Source organism: Arachis ipaensis, chromosome B02 (assembly GCF_000816755.2).
Source record: "Arachis ipaensis cultivar K30076 chromosome B02, Araip1.1, whole genome shotgun sequence".
Classification (NCBI taxonomy): domain Eukaryota; kingdom Viridiplantae; phylum Streptophyta; class Magnoliopsida; order Fabales; family Fabaceae; genus Arachis; species Arachis ipaensis.
In genome coordinates this window covers 5075805-5100068 of record NC_029786.2, presented here as the reverse complement: position 1 = coordinate 5100068, position 24264 = coordinate 5075805, and the positions used below count along the sequence as shown (strand labels likewise).

The 24264-nt window shown below is 32.5% G+C and overlaps 2 protein-coding genes across 2 annotated transcripts; one reads left to right on the top strand and one right to left on the bottom strand.

Annotated features, from left to right (window-relative positions):
• Positions 17276–18180, top strand: LOC107623948. Its single transcript, XM_016326359.2, has one exon. The coding sequence runs from the start codon at positions 17350–17352 to the stop codon at positions 17959–17961; it is 612 nt and encodes a 203-aa protein (XP_016181845.1). The 5' UTR covers positions 17276–17349; the 3' UTR covers positions 17962–18180.
• LOC107626675 (somatic embryogenesis receptor kinase 2-like) lies at positions 19234–23320 on the bottom strand. The gene is made up of 2 exons (XM_016329574.2): positions 21485–23320; positions 19234–20734 (listed from the first exon to the last, which is right to left on the bottom strand). Exons 1-2 carry the CDS (start codon positions 22974–22976, stop codon positions 19545–19547), a joined length of 2682 nt encoding a protein of 893 aa, XP_016185060.1. The 5' UTR covers positions 22977–23320; the 3' UTR covers positions 19234–19544.

Here is a 24264-nt window from a genome sequence, read left to right as displayed (position 1 = left end):
TGTTGTAGAATAAATAAGGAAGAGGAAATAGATATAAAATAAAGAAACATAAATAGATAGCCTTAGTATTAATATTATATCTACCAATATAATTACTCAATATAATAAAGATAATTCATATATTTAAATATATGTAGTAACGTAAAGAGAGGAAGCTGTGTATAGAAAGAGAAAGAATAGTATTTGTTATTGATTGTTTTTGTAGTAGTGTATTCCTTTTATCCCGTACATGCTTTTATAGGCATACAAGGTTTCACTTTTCAAACTTCATAAATATTATTTGGGAAAAAGACAAATAGGTCCTTAACTTTTCAAACTTTTGACAAATACATCCCTGATAAAATTTAAATACAAAAAAGTCCCTGACTTTAACAAACGGAGGACAATTTAGTCCTTCCGTCTATTTGCCTCTCATACACCAAACAGAACTGGCTGACGTGGCTGAAATGGTGTCCAGGTGTCCGTTACGGTGCCACGTTGGAAGGGGAATAAAGTTCGAAGGACAAATAAGTCCTTGACGTCATTTTGCAAATAAAGTTCAAAAGACAAATAGGTCCTTGAGAATTTTTTTTTTCATTATACTTCTATTATGCTTTTATTATGAGAATTTAGTTTATGTAGGCTAAAAGTTAGTTTTTTTTTATAAAAAAATTATTTCGTATAGGTCGAATTGAGTATTTGTTTTATATGGGCACCTATCCAAAAATGGATTAGCACTATGGCTTTCAATTTAAATGGTTTCAATTTCAACCAATCTGTAGTTGATAGTCAAGGTCGTGTAATTAACACCTGGGCTGATATTCTTAATATCAATCCCGGTATCATATAAAAAATTGAATAATACTTTTAGCATTTCCAAGAAGTAATTGATTAAATAGTTGAAATAATTGTAATTCCATTCACTATCTTAACTGAAAAAATCTATAAGACTGAATTACCTGGGAGGCTTGCGCCCATAAGAAATCGCGGAGCCACCCATTAATGGTAATGGAACTCTGCAATTTAAATTATAGATTGAAATAATATTCAAATTAGATCTATATTATAATGTAAAAAAATATTTATGTTATAGATTGAATGAACTGCTTGTATTTTGAAATCTAGTTAACTTGTTGTATTATGCAATTTAAATTATTTGTATTAAAATTACAGAAATCGGGCTTGTTCTGTTTCTACTTTTTTTTTTTTTAAATTGCATTGTTCAGTTTTAGTGCATTTGTGTATTATATTAGAATTTGTTAAATTGCATTAGTTCAGTTTTCATCATACCAGTGGCATTAGTTAGCATGAGTTCATTTATGCATCAAGTTAGCATTAGTTCATTTGTGCATCATTCATGTATTAAGTTAGCATTAGTGCATTTGTGTATTATATTAGAACTAGTATTTTTATCCATAATAATATTACGAGAATAATTTTTTTTAAATTATTTATAATTAATTTTAACATTCGTTATCTAAAATTTAAAATAATTTAATGTGTATACTTTTACATTTAAAATATTTTAATTGTAAAAAAATATCGAATGACATATTTTAATTTGTCAAATTACTAATATAAAATATAATTATATATAGAGTAAAAATAGTAGAGAGAAATATAAAAATGGAGAGAGGTAGATGAGAGAATTTAGGAAAGGAGTTTATTAATTTTGAAAAAAAAATCTCAAGGACCTATTTGTCCTTCGAACTTTATTTGTAAAATGACGTCAAGGACTTATTTGTCCTTCGAACTTTATTCCCTTTCCAGCGTGGCACCGTAACGGACACCTGGACACCGTTTCAGCCACGTCAGCCAGTTCCGTTTGGTGTATGAGAGACAAATAGACGGAAGGACTAAATTGTCCTCCGTTTGTTAAAGTCAGGGACTTTTTTGTATTTAAATTTTGTGAGGGATGTATTTGTCAAAAGTTTGAAAAGTCAGGGACCTATTTGTCTTTTTCTCATATTATTTTGTCTGTAACTTGCTTCTTTCAATATGGAAAAACTGAGCCGCCCATATTAATGGTCATCCACATCATATACTTATCTTAACACTCCCCCTTAGATGACCATTTAGGATTATTGCCTCGTTAAAATCTTACTAAAGAAAAACCCAATGAAAAAAATCTTAGTGAAGGAAAAAGAGTACAATATCCTTTGTGATGAGGACTGCCTCATTAGAAACCTTGTCAAGAAAAACCCAATGGAAAAAACCTGACCAAGGAAAAAAGAGTACAGTCTCCCCCTCTTGTCGACATCATTTAATGTCTCGAAATCGGCGCATCCCAATTCCATGTACCAATCTTTCAAAGGAGGATTTTGGGAGTGACTTTGTAAATAAATCTGCCAGATTATTACTTGAGCGAATCTGTTGGATATCAATTGTCCCTTGATTTTGAAGATCATGAGTGAAGAAGAATTTGGGAGAAATATGTTTTATCTTATCACCTTTGATATATCCGCCTTTAAGTTGAGCAATACATGCTGTATTATCTTCAAACAGGACAGTTGGAGCTATCTTATGATCAATCAGTCCACATGATGACAGAATATATTGGATCAAACTCCGGAGCCAAAAACACTCGCGACTTGCTTCATGAATCGCTAGTATTTCGGCATGATTAGAGGATGTTGCTGCAATCGTCTGTTTTTTGGACCTCCATGATATAGCTGTACCACCATATGTGAATAGGTATCCTGTTTGAGATATCCCTTTATGTGGATCAGACAAGTATCCAGCATCTGCATAGCCAACTAGTTGTGATTTGGATCCATAGGGATAAAACAATCCCATATCAACCGTTCCATGAAGATATCGAAAGATTTGCTTGATTCCACTCCAATGTCTTCTAGTTGGAGAGGAACTATACCTTGCTAGTAAATTCACTGCGAATGATATGTCAGGTCGCGTATTATTAGCAAGATACATTAGCGCTCCAATGGCACTAAGATATGGTACTTCAAGACCAAGGATATCTTCATTTTCTTCCTTGGGACGGAATTGATCTTTTTCCACATCTAAAGATCTTACAATCATTGGAGTACTTAATGGATGTGACTTATCCATATAAAATCTCTTCAATATCTTCTCTGTGTATGTTGTTTGATGAATAAAGATCCCATTTTTTATATGCTCGATCTGCAGGTCGAGGCAAATTTTAGTCTTTCCAAGATCTTTCATCTCAAACTCTTCTTTTAGAGTTTTTATAATTGTTGAAATCTCTTCAGGAGTTCCAATGATATTTAAATCATCAACATACACAGCAATTATAATGAATCTAGATGCAGATTTCTTTATGAAAACACATGGATAGATATCATCATTCTTAAATCTTTTTTTAGCCAGATACTCAGTAAGACGATTATACCACATTCGTCCAGATTGCTTCAGACCATATAAAGATCTTTGAAATTTAACTGAGTATAATCCCTGTGAATATTCATTGGATGGTTTAGATATCTTTAGTCTTTCATGGACTTTCATATAGATATCCCAATCTAATGAGCCGTATAAATAGGCTATTACCACATCTATTAAATGCATATACAGTTTATGATATGCAGATAAACTGATCAAATAACACAATGTCATCGCATCCACTACAAGGGAATACGTTTTTTCATAATCTATACCGGGCCTTTGTGAAAAACCTTGTGCCACAAGTCGGGCTTTGTAGCACACAAATTCATTTTTCTCATTTCGTTTTCTCACAAATACCCACTTGTATCCAACAGGTTTTACATCTTCTGGTGTACGGACTACAGGTCCGAAGACTTCACGTTTTGCAAGTGAGTCTAATTCAGCCTTCATGGCTTCTTTCCATTTTGGCCAATCATTCTTTTGTCGACATTCTTCGACTGATCTTGGCTCAAGATCCTTACTTTCATGCATGATATTTAATGCCATATTATATGCAAATATTTCATTGATAATTGTCTTATTTCGGTCCCATTTCTCTCCTGTAAAGACATAATTTATCGAGATCTTGTCATTTTCACAATGTTCAGGTACCTGAACGTCATCTGGCATTAAAACTATATCAGAATTTTGGACAACTGTAGGTATCTCTACTATGTCTTTTTCAACAGGAATATTATTTACCTCTTTTCTCTTTCGAGAATTTTTGTCTTTGGAACCGACAAGCCTGCCACGCTTCTGGCATGTATTTGCTTTGGTGGCAATTTGTCTAATTGGGACATCAATTTGAATTGGGGCATTTTCCGATGGTATATACGACTTGGTTATCCTCTTTGTATCGAAAAATGCATCAGGCAATTCATTTGCTATTCTTTGCAAATGTATAATCTTTTGAACTTCTAGTTCACATTGCCCTGATCAAGGATCTAAATGCATCAAGGATGATGCATTCCAATTAAGTTCCTTTTCAGGAAATTTATTCTCTCCCCCCTAATGTTAGAAATTTTGATTTATTGAAATGACAATTCGCAAACCGGGCTTTAAATACATCTCCAGTTTGTATCTCAAGATACCTCACTATAGAGGGAGAATCATATCCAACATATATCCCCAATTTTCTTTGGGGTCCCATTTTGGTGCGATTAGGTGGTGCAATGGGAACATATATTGCACACCCAAATATTCTTAAATGGGAAACATTTGGCTGCTGGCCAAAAGCTAATTGCATAGGAGAGAACTGATGGTAACTCGTTGGCCTCAAACGAATAAGTGTTGCGGCATGTAAAATAACATGCCCCCAAACCGAGGTTGGGAGATTTATTCTCACAAGTAAGGGTCTAGCAATTAATTGGAAGCGTTTAATAAGTGATTTTGCTAACCCATTTTATGTGTGAACATAAGCTATTGAATGTTCAACACTTATTCCATTAGCTATACAATAAGCATCAAAAGCTTGGGAAGTAAATTCACTAATATTATCAAGACGAATTGCTTTGATTGGGTTTTTTGGAAATTGTGCTTTTAATCGAATAATTTGAGCCTGTAATCTCGCAAACGCCAGGTTGCGAGAAGATAATAAGCACACATGTGACCATCTCGAAGATGCGTCTATTAGGACCATAAAATATCTAAAAGATCCACATGGTGGATGAATAGGTCCACATATATCACCTTAAATCATTTCTAGGAATTCAGGGGACTCAAATCCAATCTTTACTGGTGATGGCCTTAAAATTAACTTTCCTTGAGAACATGCAGCACAACAAAATTCACTAAATTTAAGAATCTTCTGGTTCTTTAGTGAATGTCCATGGGAGTTTTCAATAATTCTCCTCATCATAGTTGTTCCCGGATGACCCAATCTATCATGTCAAGTTATAAATTCATTTGGGCTAGTAAACTTCTGGTTTACAGTGGCATATTATTCAATTGCACTAATCTTGGTATAATATAACCCAGATGAAAGTGAGGGCAACTTTTCTAATATAACCTTTTTATTTAAATCATGAGTTGTGATACATAAATACTCATGATTTCCCTCATTCATAGTCTCAATATGATATCTATTTCGACGAATATCTTTAAAGCTCAACAAGTTTTTTCTAGACTTGGTAGACAACAGTGCATTATTTATTATGAATTTTGTTCCTCCAAGAAACAAAATTATAGCTCTTCCAGAGCCTTCTATCACATTGTCTGAGCCAATAATAATATTAACATATTCTTCTTTTGGCACAAGATGGGTAAAATATATATCACTTTTGAAAATGGTGTGCAAACTTACACTATCCGCAAGGCAAACATCTTCACTATATGTCCTTGTCATTCTCTTCAAAGACAAATAATAATAAAATGAGTAGTAATACATGCACAGTCAAATTAAATTTTTGATTGAAATTATTTTTTTAAGAAATACTGTACATAAAAATAATGTCATATACTAAAATTTTATTTTAAAACATGACACATTTAATGATTTCAAAATTCATAAGCATTAATATTTCATTATTTATATACATCATATTTGAAACTTAAATGCATAGAAAATAAAACTTAACAATAAGTTCTTTACATTATTTATTTACATGGATACTTAACAATCCCACGTATTAAACTATTCCATCATTGATCAAATGACCAATATTTTCTTCAGGATCCTCAAAGAAATTGGATACATCATAATGAGTGGTAGAATTTTCAACATCATTTGAAACAAAATTCGACTCTTTTTCCTTGTTGTCCTTTTTCAAAGATGCCTGGTAAAGATCGACTAGGTACCTTGGGGTATGACAGGTACGTGACCAATGGCCCTTTCCACCACAACGGAAACACTTATCCTCTGTTTATTTATTCTGCCCGATATTTCTTTCTTTATCCCACTTCTGGTGAGATCCTCTCTTTTGAACATAATTCTTTTTTCTTCCATAATTTTTCTTGTTATTAAAACCTTGCCATTTACATCTTCTAGAGTAATTTGTCGTATTTACTTCAGGAAATGGGGCGGCGCCAGCTGGGCGCGCTTCATGATTTTTCAAGAGCAAGTCATTGTTGCGTTCAGCAACAAGAAGGTAAGAAATTAACTCAGAATAATTTTTAAACACTTTTTCTCGATACTGCTGCTGCAGAAACACATTCGAGACATGAAAGGTTGAGAAAGTTTTCTCTAACATATCATGGTCAGTTATCTTTTCCCCACATAATTTTATTCGTGAGGTGATTCGAAACATTACAGAATTATATTCATTTATGGATTTAAAATCCTATAGACGCATGTGCGTCCATTCATATCGGGCTTGAGGAAGTATCACCATTTTTTTATGATTGTACCTTTCTTCAAGGTCTTTCCAAAGATCTGCAGGATCTTTTAATGTGAGATATTCATTTTTCAATCATTCGTCAAGATGACGACGAAGAAAAATCATGGCTTTGGCTTTATCCTTCTGGGATGCATTATTTTCAGCCTTAATTGTATCTCCAAGATCAATTGAATCAAGATGGATTTCAACATCTAATATCCATGATAAATAATTGTTTCTAGATATATCAAGAGCATTGAATTCAAGATGAGAGAGTTTCGACATAATGAAAATTTGTTACCTGAGTCTTCCTAAAAATTTGATCAGAGTCTTGTTGTAGAATAAATAAGGAAGAGAAAATAGATATAAAATAAAGAAACATAAATAGATAGCCTTAGTATTAATATTATATCTACCAATATAATTACTCAATATAATAAAGATAATTCATATATTTAAATATATGTAGCAATGTAAAGAGAGGAAGCTGTGTATAGAAAGAGAGAGAATAGTATTTGTTATTAATTACTTTTGTAATAGTGTATTCCTTTTACCCCGAACATGTTTTTATAGTCATACAAGGTTTCGCTTTTCAAACTTCATAAATATTGTTTTTAAGGTTTCACTTTTCAAACTTTATAAATATTGTTTTGTCTATAACTTGCTTCTTTCAATATGAAAAAATTGTTGATAAAATAAGTTAAATAATTAATTTTAAATTTAAAAATTAAAAAATTAAAAAATTTTAAATATTTTAAAATGACTGTAAAAAATAATTTTGAGAAAACTTACCCATCAAGCAAAATATACGCCGACTATAAAACCCCCCACACAACTCCTAATATCTCTCTCCCAAGCCTCCCACACCACGCCGTCCTCTCACCCTGCCGTCCACGCCGCACTATTTCATTGTGCTGCTCTCTCTCCCGATCCCCATGCCGTGCCGTTCCGAATCGTCGCCGTCCAGCGTCGCCACCGCGACACCGCTGAACTTGTCGGAGGAACCTCGCCCATCGCCCGTGAAGCAGGCTGCCGCAGCCACCGCCTCCACAGGGCAAGAAGGGCCAGGAGCTGCACGCCGTCCTCTCACCCTGCCGTCCACGCCGCACTGTTTCGTCGTGCTGCTCCCTCTCCCGATCCACATGCCGTGCCGTTCCGAATCATCGCCATCCAGCGTCGCCTCCGCGCCACCGCTGAACTTTTCAGAGGAACCTCACCCATCACCCGTGAAGCAGGCTGCCGCAGCCACCGCCTCCACAAGGCAAGAAGGGCCAGGAGCTGCAGGCGCTGCTGCACTGCGACAACCGCCTCCACGATGCATGCAATGCTCGGGAAGGAACGAACGGCCAGGAGCTGCGAGCGACGCTGAAGAGGAAAACCGTCGCGCGGGATACCGCGCTGCAGCTCTTCTTTTAGCGTCTGCTGCCGTATGTACATGGACATGGTTGATCTAGGCTTTGACGATTATGTTTACTAGTTTTGAATGTTTCGTTTTTTTTGGTTGCCTTTGTCTTTTGATGTGCCTTTTATTTTTGGAGCTACCATAAAGTTGCCAATTTCATCTTATTTTGTGGTTGTTATTGATTTAAAAGCGTATTATTAAAAGTGTTGTTTAAAGAGAAAGTGTTGTCCTTAATCGTTAATTTGGCTCTGATACCAATTTTTTAATTTCGACTTTTTTTTTAATTCTTCTTTCGAAATTTTTACTAACTCTTCGTATTTTGCTTCAAATAAGTTTATAATTTGTATAGATTCAATAATTTACAACTTCATAATCTAGAATAGCTGTAATTTCTCTTGTATTTGTTAAATGATTATTTATTACTAGTCCTTTATGTATATTTATAATTCTGATTTCATATTTATAGTTTTTTTAATTATATTCTAATTTCTATTATAAAATCTTTTATTTGTTTATAATTTCTTAAATCCTCAAAAACTTCTTTTTATTTCTACACTTTCTCTTGTCTCCATCTTTTCTTGCAACAGTTTTAATTCTTTTAAATCGTAATATGGTTTTCCAGACATTTATAAATTTCCTATATTTGATTCTAACTTGTTTATATTTATTCTTATTTCTATCCTTTTTATTATAAGGTCATCAATTTCGACCTGAAGATTGTTTAATTCTCTTTTATACTCCTCTATTTTATTTTTTAATTTTTTCGCTCTTTTCCTTTTTATTTTATTTTCTGGTTTTTCAATCTTTTTATGCCTCATAAATTAGGTAATCTTATTATAATTCCTAAAATAGTTTTGTTTATCATTATTTATTTTAGAATTTCTGCAAACTCTATCATTGATTCATCACTATTTTTCAGAGATTCTATTAATTTTTCTAGCTCTTCAACTTCCCTTTTTAACTTGTTATAGATTATTTTTAGAGTTTTAAATGCTCTTTGATTTATTTCAGAAAACTGCAAATAATTCAAACGATTTTCTCTTTCAAAGAGCTCTTGTTTTTTTATCTTGATAAGTTACATATATTTCTTCCTTATTTATTGTCATAATTTAGTATTTAGGGTTTCATTTAATTTTTCGACCTTTTTTGTTAATTCCTTTATTTCAGAATTTTCTTCTTTAATTTTTAATTTAGATAAACTTAAAGGACTATTGATTTTAGATTCTCTTATTTGAAAATTTGATGAAACCGATCTTTTTTATGGTTCTTTTAATAATAGAATTGGGTTTTCAATAGCTTTATATTTTGGTATTTCTGTTTTTACAATTTTCTGAAATAATTCATCAACATAAATTCTTTCTCTATTTTTAAATATTATACTATGATGGCTATTTGTTAAAGCATAATTTATTGCATATGTAATTGAAAATGGTTCATCATCTTATTCCATTAAACTTTTTCTATGAAATTTATAAGCTAAACTTATAGATCTACCAAGATTTTCAGTTGATAAAGGTATAGCATATCCAAGATGGGCATTAAATTTAACATTTACATTTGTCAAATTTCCATGAACAATTCCAATTATTTGATCTATTGGGTCATCAGTAATTCTTTTGTCACAGATTGCTAAACTTATTGGTAAATTAATTCCTTTCATATATGTAGATTTGATTAAAACTTGTATGGTACTAATATGAATCCATCCAATTTTAGATCTTTTCTGTTGATCCTTAATTTTCTCAATCTGTTTACTTAATTCTTCATCGTTTATTAAAGCTATTTCAAGTTTTCCATTAGCAGATTTTATTTTTACAGGGGCTTCAAGTTGAATTTTTTCATAGTATATTATATTTTTTCTATTAAAAACTTCTTTTAAAAGACTTTGTTTATTAAAATTTTCATTTGATTTGAGATTTAATTCTATTTTTAGAACAACCTGTTTTTCATTATCTAATAAAGCAGTTAATCTATAATAATCAGATTCTTCCGTTAATTCTAAGCTTTCTAAATAATTCATAACTAAGAGATTAGGACAAAGACGTACCTTTCTGGAGAAAAACTTCCTTTATTTAGTATATTTTACATAAGGTGTTTTTATCTCCAGAGGGGAGATTGTAGATATTAACTCCAGAGGAGAGTTTAAAACTATTTTTTCCTAAGGGAATTCTTTTGTCAGACTACAGAATTGCCTTGGCATCTTCCTCCTTGCTCTCTAGCATATGAGTACTCTTAGCCTTTTGCTTTCTGTTTTCTGATACATTCTACAATTGCCTAAGCAATCTATTTATAATGGTTGGGTCTGATGGACAATTCCCATCCTTACCCTTCTTATGACGTTATTGCTTACGTCATTGTTTATTATCTTGCACCAGCTACATTGTTGGTGCTCTATGACCTAAGCGCTTACGTCATTATGCAATAATGTTGAGGGATGCTTCAGATGCGCTGTCCTCTTCTTTTATCATGTGGATGGATGCACTGTCTTCTTCTTTTATCATGTGGATGGATTCCATTTCATTATTGCTTTCTTCAGATATTTCCGAGGCACATAGCTGGTACTTGTGGTCTTCTCTGTCTTTTATCAAATAGCAGAGATTCTTTTTTATCCCTTCAGGGAGCTTTTCTAAGAGTCCGGATAGATTGTAGAATGCAGATTCGAATTTCACCAAGAGTCTCATCTCTCTTTCTTCAATTTTATTTCTTTTACTTGACACAAGCAGAGTATTTCTGCTTTTATAATTAATTCTTGTGTGAGATTCCCTTGTTATTTTTTGAGTTCTTTCAAAGACCCTCGCTAATGTGCTAGCTAGTCTTCCTTCATGACTGTAGCTTGCTAAATCTTGAATTTGATCAATTGGTTGAAAGTTTCCTGGAAAGACGGACATGAATATTACTTGGTGTGCTGGAACTAAGCATTCTTCTTCTTCACTAAAAATAGGTTGACTATTTATAAATTTTAGGGATATATCCCTTGGATTTACATTGTCAATCATATTTTTAAATCTCTTTACTGTATCAACGAATCCTGCAAGAAACTCACTAATAATTTTTAGATCATTAAAAATTAAAATTGTATCAATTAATCCATACTGAAAAAACTAATAAGTGTCAGATGGGGAAGCCTCTGGAAAAATAACCAGCTTTGTTAGCTGTTCTTTGGCGATAGGATAGTACCCCAAACTTGCCCTTTTTTCTTCGGTCCAATTCAGGACTATATTAAGTGTTTATCTGAGATTTGATCTACAGACCCTTTTCTTTTCCTTGATTTCAGCCCTTGTAGGAATGTTTCTCATTATTCCTGTTCTCTGGGCTTGAACTGGAGCTTTATCTGCTCTTTTTAGGGTTTGCTCTGGATGAAGAGCTTCATATTCCCTGAAGGATTCCTTTGCCTCTTCTAGTGTTAAAAATCCTCCTTTATGAACTATCTTTGATTGATGTGTGAATGGTGCTGCTTTTTTCCAGGCATCATATACTCCTTTCATGGAGCCATTATAAATTACATAATATTTTTTGTCTTGTGTGGATTTTTTAATAATTTCAGCAATTGTTTTATTTTCTGAAATTTTTTCTTCACCTGGTTTGTCCACCATGCTTGGCTGGCTGAACTCTGATGGTTTTGGTTGTTGTGTTGATTTCATTGCTTCAATGGCCTTCTTGAGGGATTGGATCTGTGTTCTTATTTGCTGACAATGCTTGCATTCTTCGAGTTCTTGCTGATATTTTTGAATTTCTTGATTTAATACGTTTAAACGAATTCCATTCTCTTGTTAATGTATCTGCAATAATATTTTTGTCACCCTTAATATATTCAATTTTTATTGGAGATTGTAACAAAAATAATTGCCATCTTACCAATCGCCCATGATTATAATCAACTTTTAAATTGTATCGAATGAAACCTGTTAGGTAACTTGAATCTGTCCTTAATGTAAATTCTTTGGGTAGTAAATTAATTTTCTATTTTTTAAGAGATTTAATTGCTGCTAGAGTTTCTTTTTCATGAGTAGTATATCTCTGTTCTGTTGGAGTAAAAGTCCCTGAAATATACCTGCAAAGTAATTCCTTTGGGGAATATTTAGAATCTAGTGATTCTTTTTCTTGTTCCAAACTTTTTATAGCTTTCTTAGCTTTTAGACATCCTGACCAGGTTATGTCTGAAGCATCTATTTCTACTATTAAGTAGTCGTTTTTTTCTGGAATATAAAGTTCCGGATGCTTTTCACATAATTCTTTGATCCTTTGAATTTGCATACTATCTTTTTCTTCCCATTTCTATTCTTTTTTAGTACTTATTTTTGGAAATAAGTTTTTAGTGTATTCTGTTATATTCTTTAAAAATCCTTGATCAGAAATATAATTTATACACCCTAAAAATCTTTGTAATTATTTTCTATCTTCTATTTTATTAGGAAATAAATTTACCTTTTCTAAAATATTTGGTTGAAGTTTTAACTTTTCCTGAGTGGATAAAATTAACCCAAGAAACTCTATTTCTTGTCTTGCAATTTTTGCTTTCTTTTTGCTAAGAACTAATCCTTTTTCTTTACTAAAACTATTAATAATTTTTGAAGATGATCTTCTTTATCCTGTTTTGTAAAAATTAATATATCATCAATGTAAACTAAAATAAATTCATTTAATTCTTTTAAATTTTTTCCATAAATCTTTGATAGATACCTGGGGCTTGTTTTAATCCGAATGGTAAAACATTCTATTCATAGAGCAACACACTTGTTGATTCTTTTATTGGGCAAGTAAAAGCAGTTAATTTCTTTGTTTCTTCGTCTAAACGAAGTTGCCAATATCCTGATTTTGCATCAAGAGATGAAAACCAAGTTGCTCCCTTGATTTTTTTCTAAAATAGAATCTTTTCTTGGAAGTTTATGAGCATCACCAACAGTTGCTTCATTCATTTTCTTATAATTAATTACCATTCTTCGTTTTCCCCTTTTAATTTCATTATTGTTTTCGACATAAAAAGCTGGAGCCGCATGAGGACTTTTACTTAATCTTATAATTCCTTTTTGCAAAAGATCTTTACATTCTAATGAGAACTCTTCTCTATCTCTTGCGGAATAAAGAATTTTATTTGGAACATTTATTTCTTTTGTAGGATCTTTTAATTTAATACTTACTAATTCTTTATTTGTATTTTTAATATCTAAAGGATTTTCAGCGCAAATTTCATCCAAAAGTTCTTCTATTTTTATTTCAAGATTATTTTTTGGGATATTTATCTGAAAATATAAATTTAAATAACATGTTTCTAATATAGAAAATATTTTAAATTTTAAAATCTTATCTATAGTAGTAGTTGGTATCTTTATACGTTTTGATTTTTGATTTATTGAAGAATCGTGTGGAGCTTTTAAAATTATGTATGTTAATTCTTGAATGAATGGATGATATAACTTTAAGAAGTTATTTTCTATGATAAAATCCATCCCAGAATCTATCATATATATAGATGGAACAATAAACCTATAATTTTGAATAAATATTTCAACCATTTCTGCTTTTTGGTCAATTTTATGTATTGATTTGTCAGCTATTCTAACTCTTAATGGTTTCTTTAATTTTTTCCAATCAAGTTTTATATTTGTACTAGCAAAGCATTGTGTTGCTCCAGTATCTATGAAAGCATTTATAAACTTTTCTGTTATTTTTATAGTAATAAATGTGGCATTATTGCTCAGTCTCTGAGTCTGTTTCTGAGACATATTCAAAAATATAGTCTAAGTTATCATCTGATTCTTCTAATGATTCCATGAAACAAGACTTAGCAATTTCTAATTGTTTGGTAAGGTCTTTTTTATCCTTCTTTTTTGGACATTCATTTGCATAGTGTCCTTCTTCTTGGCAATACCAACACTTACAATTTTCTTTTTTATTTGGGCAATAGTTATTTTTTGTTTTTTATTGTTATTTCTTTTTCTAAAATACCTCTTTTTTCTCCAGTTTGGATAGTATTTTCTTTTTCTAAATTGATATTTTCTTTTTCTTTGAAAATTTTTATTAAGACCATATTTTGAGGTATTTTTTCATTATCCTGACAGCAAATTCTAATTATATTTTCAAATCTTTTTTTAGTTGCTTCTTGCATACAACGTTCTTTTATTTCCTCTCTTATTGCAGAAGTTGCTCTGTCAAAATTATTTTCAATTGTTCCTCTATTTATTTCTCTTATAAATCTTTCCATTATAAATTCATTAGCAGGGTATGGAAGTTTTGTTATATACATACTAAGATAATGGTTTTTATCTTCTTCTTTTAGTTTATAATAATGTATTCTGTATTCACATATGTAAGATTCCACATTACATAAATCATATATTTGAATATTAGATAAATGGTTTTTTGCTTCTTGATATTCTTTATTATAGACTTCTTGTCTATGATCTATAATGTTTTTTCCAAAAAATTCTTTATATAGAATCATCATTATATGTAATATTTTATAGTAAACTGTTGTTTTTGTTGCTAATTCTTCTATTATTTGGTTTTCTATTGATGTCATGTAATCTCTTACAGTTCCTTTAGTATGAAACCCTATATAATTCCAGATATCTCCTCCCGATAATTCACTAAGTTTTGGATTAGTAAAGGCTTCTAATAAGAAGGAATTCAACCAGTTCTCGAAAATTTGTTTTTCATTCTTTTTACAGTCTAAATCGAGCATTCTTTCTCCTTCCGTTTCCTGGATTTTAGGAACGTACTTTGATGGTATTTTTGTATACTTTGAATTTTTATTTATAAATCCCTTTTTAAAAGCATAATTTTCAAAATCTGTTTCCCATTTAAATTGAGATTGATTATCCTTAGATGTTCCAGCTTCATTTTTTACTTGTATTGGAATTGCTGGTTCTTCATCACTTGAATAATCTAGGATGTGTTCTTCATTTTCTATATTTTCAGAATTTACTAATTCTTCTTCTATTTGAAATTCTTGTTCCATAATATTATTTTCTTGAGCCATTTTTAATTGTTTAAAAAGCATTGTAACTTCTTCTAATTTTTCTTCAATGTTCATAATTTTAATGGTGGTTTTACTTTTAGTTTTGTTATGTTGTCTATATTTTGAATTTTTTCTTCTTTGGGATTCTCTTTCTGAAAATATTTATTTAATATCTGTTTAATTTCGTTTATATTAGATTCCTCTTTTTTCTTATTTTTTTGAAATTTTATGGATACTAATATTTCTTCAAACATATCTACTATAGAATTTAATTGTGGGTTAAAAGTATGATAGAGATGTGGGGAATCATTTCCATGGTAGTATTTTTTAGAAATTCCATGTGAAATATAAGTTTTTTCAAGTTTTTGAAGTCCTTCAATAAAACTTATAGTAAAATAAAGATTTTGAGAAAAATCATTTTGTATTGATTTTTAAGAATTCGGTGTCATTACAATTAACATTAGTTAAAATCATTAGTTTTTGATCTATTAATTTTGATAATTTAATTATTTCTTCTCTTAAATCTTCTAATTTACTTTTTTTCATTAGGCGACGCTTTTCTCATAAAATGCTATGGTTTTAAGTGTTATGTAGTTAAAAGTGTGGTTTTAGAATGTATAGTTTAGATTTTGCCACATAAGCGTCTTTAGAAAAAGTTGTTTTTAGGATCTTTATTTGAGTGGTGCCTTTTATTTTTAGATTTTAAATATATTTTTTATGAAAATTCAGGTGCACAGTAATAATTGAGAACCGGTTAGATGATTTTTATATTTTTAAATTGTTTTAAATATTTTGTTTTTATTATGTTTTTTTTTTCTTCTTGTTGTTATATCTGTTTCTATTTTAGATATTCTTTTTAATTACGTTTTTTTTATAGGTTTTGACTTTTGAATGGTTCTTTTTACTTGTAGTGAATGTTTTTTTCTTAACTACTTTTGGTTTTTGACACTCATGCTAAGATTCTTCATCCATGGCACTAGCTACTACTCAACCAAAAATTCCATACATAAAACATATATGAGATACCCTACATATTATGTTACACTCATGGCTGTTCAAGAAGAAATATCAACTTCAGCTTTATAAAGTTGTAGGCGTGCAGCATATAAGGTTGCTAGTTACTGACTAGGTCAAATTTTGCAACATCGTCGTCACAAAACTAGGTCTAACTTCTTAAAATTTTCAAAAGAAAAATTTTGCTTTTCTTTTCACACTTGCCACTGCCTCGTGCTCTAAGTTGCGATCAATCAAGCAAAATACATCAATAATTTATACTCGTTGACCAACACTATCTCTTTCTTGTTTTCTTTAATCACATGTATTATATTTATGAGTGGGGCTACCCTGGGTCCAGGATATCCCACCTTGGTATTGGCAATATGTTCATGTCCCTCTATATCTCTATTGCTGCTATATATGCTTCTAAACCCAGGTATGCAAAAACCCATGTGTGTATATATATATATATATGTATATATATGTGTGTGTTTTTTCCTAACAAAGGATTTGTTTTTTCTAGCTTATGTTACTCCTCAATTCGGCATATTAAAAATTAATTTATCACAGATCAAAATTTTATTTAAAATTTGTAATTGGTTAATAAATTATTACGTATATAATGCAAATTCGAATTTCAATTCTTACTTAAATAGACTAGTGAGATAATTACTAGACTGTTCAAGTTTATTTGAGATTTGTTTTAATTTAAAATTGTTGTACATACTTTGAGAATTCAAAGATTAAATTATATCCGTTATTTAATAATGCATTATCGAGATACGAAGAAAGATGGCGAAAATCCCAATTAAGTGAAGGAATTATCACAACGAAAAGATTCTAAATTTTACTAAATAGCTGCTAACTGGCAATGCTAGGGGCACAGAAATTATTTTTAATATGAAAGTAGAGATGATGTTTTGTTTAAATATTGACATTTGAAATGTATTATAGTATTATAAAAATATTCAATACGTTTCTGTGTATTGGCTGAAATGTGTGTTCAAAATTCACCAATGTATAATTACACCCAATAATTTCATTTTTAACAAAAACATGTATAAAAAAATTAATCCTAAAAAAGTGTATTATTTTTTGAAAAAGTCTAAGAATCTAGCCAACACTTAACCAATAAAATAAAAATAAGTAATTCTCTACTATTAAATAAAATTTTACATCATTAAATACATTATTAATAATTAATTAATGGCTACTACTCACAAAATCTAAAATCTACTTACATTATTAGTAGTAGTGCCTCATGCTTGCTTGCTCTCTCTCTCTCTCAATAATTAACAATGGACGTCATTGTGAGTATTATTTCGGGTAGCTTCCGTTATCTGGTATCGCTTCCGCCAGGTGACGATGGTGGCGAGTGGCTGAAGGAAATGAGAGGGAACCTGGGACTCATGGCAACCGTCATTGCAACAATGGCATTTCAAAACGGTCTCAACCCACCCGGCGGCGTTATTCAAAACGGCGACAACGGATCCGTCGCTTGTCCGTCACCAATTGCCCACGGTCAAGCATGTCCAGGTCAATCCGTTTACGCTGCAGTTGACCGTCACGGTTACTCCGGGTTCATGCTAACTAACTCTATCTCCTTCTTGTTTTCAATCACCACGTGCATATTGGTCATAAGCGGAGTTCCTCTGGGTCCAGGGTACCCAACCCTGGTGCTTGCAATGCTCATGTCCTTCTCTCTCATCCTTCTTGCCGTGTCTTACACGCTCGGTGCTTTTCTTCTCAATCCGCGTATTCAGAAAACTCACGCCGGATTTCGCGTTTTTATCTATGTGTTTGTCACGTTTCTGGTGGTTTTACTTTCTTTGCGATTTGTTGCTTTGATACTCGCCGTTCGGCGCGTGAAGAAAAAAGCTGATACCACTCCCGCACTTCCCAGCCAATGAGGACGTAGAGTTGGTTACGTTGCTTTGGAGAGTGTGATGTGAGTTGCCAATTGCTGGAGAGTGGAGACTTCTGCTAATTTGTAATGGTTGTAATAATATCATAATAATGTTTTGTTTTGATTTCTTGTGATGGATTATGCACTTCCTCACTTGCCTTCTTTGGCTTATGTGATGACTATTATTTTGGAGAATTAGAATTAACTAACTCCAAATACAATATCCAATTGAATTGTTCTTGTTCTTGCCATGCACATGTTCTGTTTGATGAAATGCTTCACTGGTTTGGAAGGTTCTTACTTCTTACCCAACCCGAGAGGCCTGCACTTCTATTTGGGCTCCATAAATGTATATCTGGCTCTAGTGTTCTTGTATAGAACCTAAGAGGAATGCCACTAGGACATGGAGAAGTATTTGTTCTGCAAAGGATCGTCTAATTTTAACCTGGGCATTGAAAATTCTTCTCTTTGGTTTTCAAATTGATTGAGTGGAGGACCTATTGGTGCCAGAGTTCCTGTTATTAATATTGTGAGTAGTCATATGAGGGTGAGGGGTATTTGGATTTACAATCAATGGAACTTGCAGCATCTATATACAAGTATTCCCCAAGATATCACTCTTCTAACAGCACCTTGTTCTGATTTGGAAGACACTTGGGTTTATAAACCAAAAGCATCAGGTTTCTTATGTTACATCTTCAGCTTATTATTGGCTCCTTAAGAAGAACAGAGAGATTGATGTGCATATAGATTGGCATTGTCCGGAGATAAATTTTGTTAAAATCAATTTAGATTGGCAGCATCAATGCCCTTGGGACCATGGTTGAGTGTGGAGTGGTGGTTTGGAATATCGAATGGGAGGGCGAACTGTCTAGCCAAGATGGTTGTGGATGCAGCTGTTGTGTGCAACAGTGCAAGGACTGAAATGAACCCCCTAGTCAGGTTCTTCCTCTCCTGTATCTCGATTATGTCGTAGACTAATCTTCTGTTTTCTTTGTTTTTCTTCTCTTTATATTACCAATAGAAGATAGTTTTTACTTTTTAGTGAGTTCATGATGGTACTCTCTTACACCCTTGAAAGCTTGAGAACTTGAATGGTCATCAAAGAATTAAATACCATGTGATAGAAAGCAAATTCTGTCACATTTGTAAGAGTAACAGGGGATGCACAACCTGTCTCACATTTTATGCTCTACCACTTAAACTTGTATCATTAGAAGCGTCAAGTTATTATATTCACTGCCTTCTTATATTGAAGAAGTTACAATCAGTAATTCTTGTTTAAATTTGATTTTTCTCTATCATATGGAACACATGTTTTACTTTTGAGAGTGCATGTACATATGTAACATAAATTAAACAAAGTGAATGAGAAAGAAACAATAAACATAGCAGAATGATGAGATCACTGGGACGAAGAGGAGAAATAAAATAGTGTCTACCACATTGTACCATATATATTGAAACTATTTCACTTAATTATATTATAAATACATAGTTGATCCAAATTTTTGTTAGCATATATTTGAAGTTTGTGAAAAGAACTTACACAATAATGCTTAACAAGAACTGGAAGTTTCATCAAAGTCACATTAACCCTTTCTCTAAGTCAATTTCTTCTATTGTTGTTGAACTTGTCTCATGTTCATTGCTATAAGATATATCTGAATATTGTGAGACAAGTCTTTCAGGAGAAAATAAGACTGGTTTTGGAGGATATGGTATTGACTCAAGTGATCCTTCTAACATGTCTATTACTTTACCCATAGAAGGCCTATCCAATGGATTTGGTTGAATACACCATAAGCTTACTAAAGTCATTTTCATTACCATGCCATTTTCTTCTTCTTTGTCAAGCAAACACCTTGTAGGAATATTTCCTTTCTCAAGATCTTTGTAGATCCAATCTGGAAAGCAAAGTTCATTGGTATGTGATTCTTTACTTTCATAGTAGTTATGTCTTCCTCCAATAATTTCAAGAATCAACATACCATAACTATATACATCAGATTTGTGAGAAACACCACCATATGTTCGACTAAAAACTTCTGGTGCAATGTATCCTGGAGTTCCTCTTGTACCTAATATAGATACAATACTTTGATCTTTCTTACATATTTTAGCCAATCCAAAATCTGCAATCTTGGGGCAAAAATGTTCATCTAAAAGGATATTTTGAGGTTTAATATCAAGATGTAAAATTTTTGTATTACATCCTTGATGCAAATATTCTAACCCTCGAGCAATGCCAATTGAGATTTGGTACCAGGTGTTCCAATCCAAATTATAAACACCATTAGAAGACTCTTTTTTATAAGTAAACTTATCTAAAGAGTCATTGTGCATGAATTCATAAACCAATGCTCGTTTATTCTTCTCATAACAAAATCCCAAAAGTGAAACAATGTTCATATGAGATGTTCTGCTAATGATAAAAACTTCATCTATAAATTCTTCCACACTTCCCTTTGACTCTTTCAGTATTTTTACTGCCACCTGTTGACCATCAGCTAAACTTGCTTTATACACAATGCCATATCCTCCTTCTCCTAATTTTTCACTAAACAACTTTGTCATTTTTTTCACTTCTTTATAAGAATATCGCTTAAGACTCAGAGAACTGTAACTTTTGATGAGATTTTCAACATAATGATCAACGTGCTTTCTTTTTCTCCTTAACACTATCTTTTGTACTAAACCTAAACGCCTCTTACGGTTAAAAACAATCACTCCAAAGATTACAATAATTCCAACAACACTACCTGCAGCACCAGCACCTGCGTATATGCAATGACGTGAAGAATAATTACAAATAGAGTAATGCTATTTGAATAACGTTATATTTGACACAAGAGAGGATTCTTAATTTTTTTCGTTTTAATTTTCAAAATTTTAGAAGAAATTTCCATTTTGTTTTTTGAAAAAGGAAAAGATAAATCAGAGAGAGAGAGAGGAGATAATGAAAGTAGATAGAAACTTATATTTTGTATATTCCGTAGGAAAATATTTCCAAGAAGCATACATACACAACAGAAAAATTTAGTTAAGCAACTATCAAAACTTGAAAATGATCCTACACTTTTGAAATCAAGTTAGAGCTACCATATGAGATGTTGAAGCCAATATCAAGGATCAATATAATTGTGGCCATTGTATACCTGCGAGTCTATCTATTCACAATTCATAAGCCTATATATTTACTACTCATGTCCCATTAACAAAGATCTGTCATTCTCATGTGATTTACCATATGCATCTAATCTCTTTAATTTTAACCAATCATACTAAGTGTATACAAAAGATTAGCTACTAATAAATCATAAGATATAAAAATATGTATTTGACATCTCATAAAATATTTTATCATACTGCTGGAAACATGTTTGATCATTCTTCTATTGTATTATTCTAGTTGCTGATTATTTAATATATGCAAATACATGATGACTAACTTTTAGTTTACATGAATTATTTTTTTAATTTTTAGCATGCAAGATTGCAGTTGGTGTACGTAGATTAGAGCGTACCTAATTTAATCCAAAGAGGTGTGGTTCTAGATGCGGTTGGCCTTGCTCTATTAGTAGGACTGGGAGGAAGTGCAGATGGATGAGGAGGACTTGCTTTGGGTGGAGAATTTCTATCAACAAAACCATGATTATTTGTAGTATTGAGCGTGATGCTAGAAGAGAATGTGGGAATGATCCCGGATAAGTTGTTGTTGGAGACATCCAGAATCTTGAGTTGTGACAGAGTTGTCAAACTTTCAGGTATTGATCCGCTTAAATTGTTCCCACTAAGATGCAGTTCTCGCAAATCGCTTAAATTGCCAAAGGCAGGCGAGATGGTTCCGGTGAGATTCAGGTTCGTCAAATTGACGGTTCTGATCTTGCCTTGGATATCGCACGTGATGAAACTCCAACGGTTACAGGGATCGTTCCCTCGCCACGTGCGCGCCAACTGAAACGGATATCCAAAGGCCTCAGCAACTTGTAGCAAAGTGGTGACTCTGTAATCACAAGGGCCAGGATGGTTTAAACAGAACCCATTTCCTTCAAGAATTATTGTTTTCACATTCTTGTTGAACGCAGGCATAGGGCCCTGCAGCGAGTTGTTGGCCAAGAAAACCTCCTCCAAATACGAGAGATTGATGAGAGAAGGTGGAACTGCACCCGTTAATTGATTGTTGTCAAGATAAAGTTCTGCCAAGTTGGTGCAGTTTGACAAGTCAGGAATGGGACCCTCAAAGGCGTTCCCGTGAAGCCACACATATTTCAACTGGGTCATGGATGAAAGGAATTCAATTTTACCCGACAACTTTTGGTCGTTGAGATATAACGATCGTAGCTTGAGTAGTTTCGCAAGAGACTTGGGCAACAAGCCAGTGAGGTTGTTATCAAAGAGTTCAAGAATCTGCAAATCGGGGAAGGAATCAAATGTATCTGGCAAGGAGCCAGTGAGGTTTGTAGCGCCGAGATCGAGAATTCGGAGCTCAATGGAGTCAGCCAAATCGACGGGAAATGTCCACGGTTCGAGGTTGGTGTTGGAAGTGAAGGAGAACTGCTGCAAACTTTTTAGACCTTGGAAGCAGCCATGAGGGACGGAGGTGAAGTTGTTGGATTCCAGATGTAGCTCTTGGAGGAGAGAGAGGCCAGCAAAGGAGGGGAGAGGGCCGGTGAGAGAATTGTGACCGAGATTGAGAGTTTTGAGGTTGTGTAAGGAGTTGTTGAGACCGGAAGGGAGCGTTCCGTTAAGAGACATCGAGCTGAGGTTGATGTCAACTACGGTGCGGCCGTCGACACCGTCGGTGCAAATCACACGGCTCCAGTCGCACATGTTGGTGGCGGTGAACCAGTTGGAGGGAGCAGGGGATATAGCCTTCCTAAGCTTCTCCAGATAAGCAGCTTCATAATCCACTAACTCGTTATCCGACAGCACGCACCGCCACAACAACAAGAAGAACAAGAAGAGTGTTGCTAAACCACTAGTGAGAGTTTTGGATTTCAATCTTGGTTGAACCATTTTGGATTTAGATAGATCAGATCTGTGTCAAGCGAGCACCAACTTAACACACGGTTTTTGAGAACCAAGAATGTGGGAAACAGAATAAAAGAAGTCATCAATTCATCGTTTCTTTATGAGGTCGTTTCTAAATTAGAAGTGGTGTGATGATCATTCATGTGGTTGTTAATGACAATGTCGGAGATGATAATTGATTGATTGTTTATGTAATTTTTATTTTGTATATGTTGTGTTTCAGTTGAGTCGTTCCACTTTAGTGCGTGGAACATTCCTTGTTAAAAAAAAAAAATCATAAACTCATATAGTTTATGTCAACATGCATCATGTTATGTATATATATATATAGGTCCAAATATTTTTTTCCATATTTTATATACATATAAATTGAAAATATAATGCCTTTGTTTCGTAGTTGTGGACTTGTGGTGTGGACACTGGACTAGAAAGTTAATCATCATCCATAAACAAATCATTTGGTGTTTCCTAGTTCGTAGTTGACACTAGTGGCGCGGTCAGAACAGTACAGCCATGGAATGCAAAATAGTGAAACTATAATATTTTAGGGTTATTGCTTTATTCCCTGCTAACCTAAAAGTACTAATAAAAGTAATAATTACAATAGAGAATGCATGCACCATTACAATATCGGTTCAAGACTTTGGAGTCCACTTTATATAGTTAATATTATAACTACCGTTGACTTACTATAATATTTGCTAAAATTGACCATTATAGGATTGCTTCTCTAATATTATTCTAAATAACAGAACGATTAGGGAATTAGCCTTTTTAATCAACATCAGTTAATTTATGTATTTGCATATTCAAATTTCATCATCAACCACTTTAAAATGATTATAGTTTATAATTATAGCCTTTCATATAATACTTGTTGATTTGCTAAGTATTTTTTTAAAAAATTTTCTAAAATATTTTTTTATTTTCAATTGTAGGTTGCAAATTTTGAATGATTATCGACACAGATAAGACCATTTTCTTCTATCAGTCACAAATCTTAACAACATAGACCATCTAACATTTAAAGGAGTTTTATGATTGAATTGCTAACTTTACATATTTAGATTAAGTTTGGAGCTTTTGAATTTACATATTATAGATTATGACTATGTAAAACTTGTAGAATTCAACTTTTGAAATACATTGTTACTATTTTTGTAAAATTTGTGAGATTGAATTTAGATTTGTTGAAATATAATGTCATTTCTAGATAATTCAACTTTTGATAATAAAAAGTTTTGATGTTGGAGAGATTATGACAGTTTAAAAC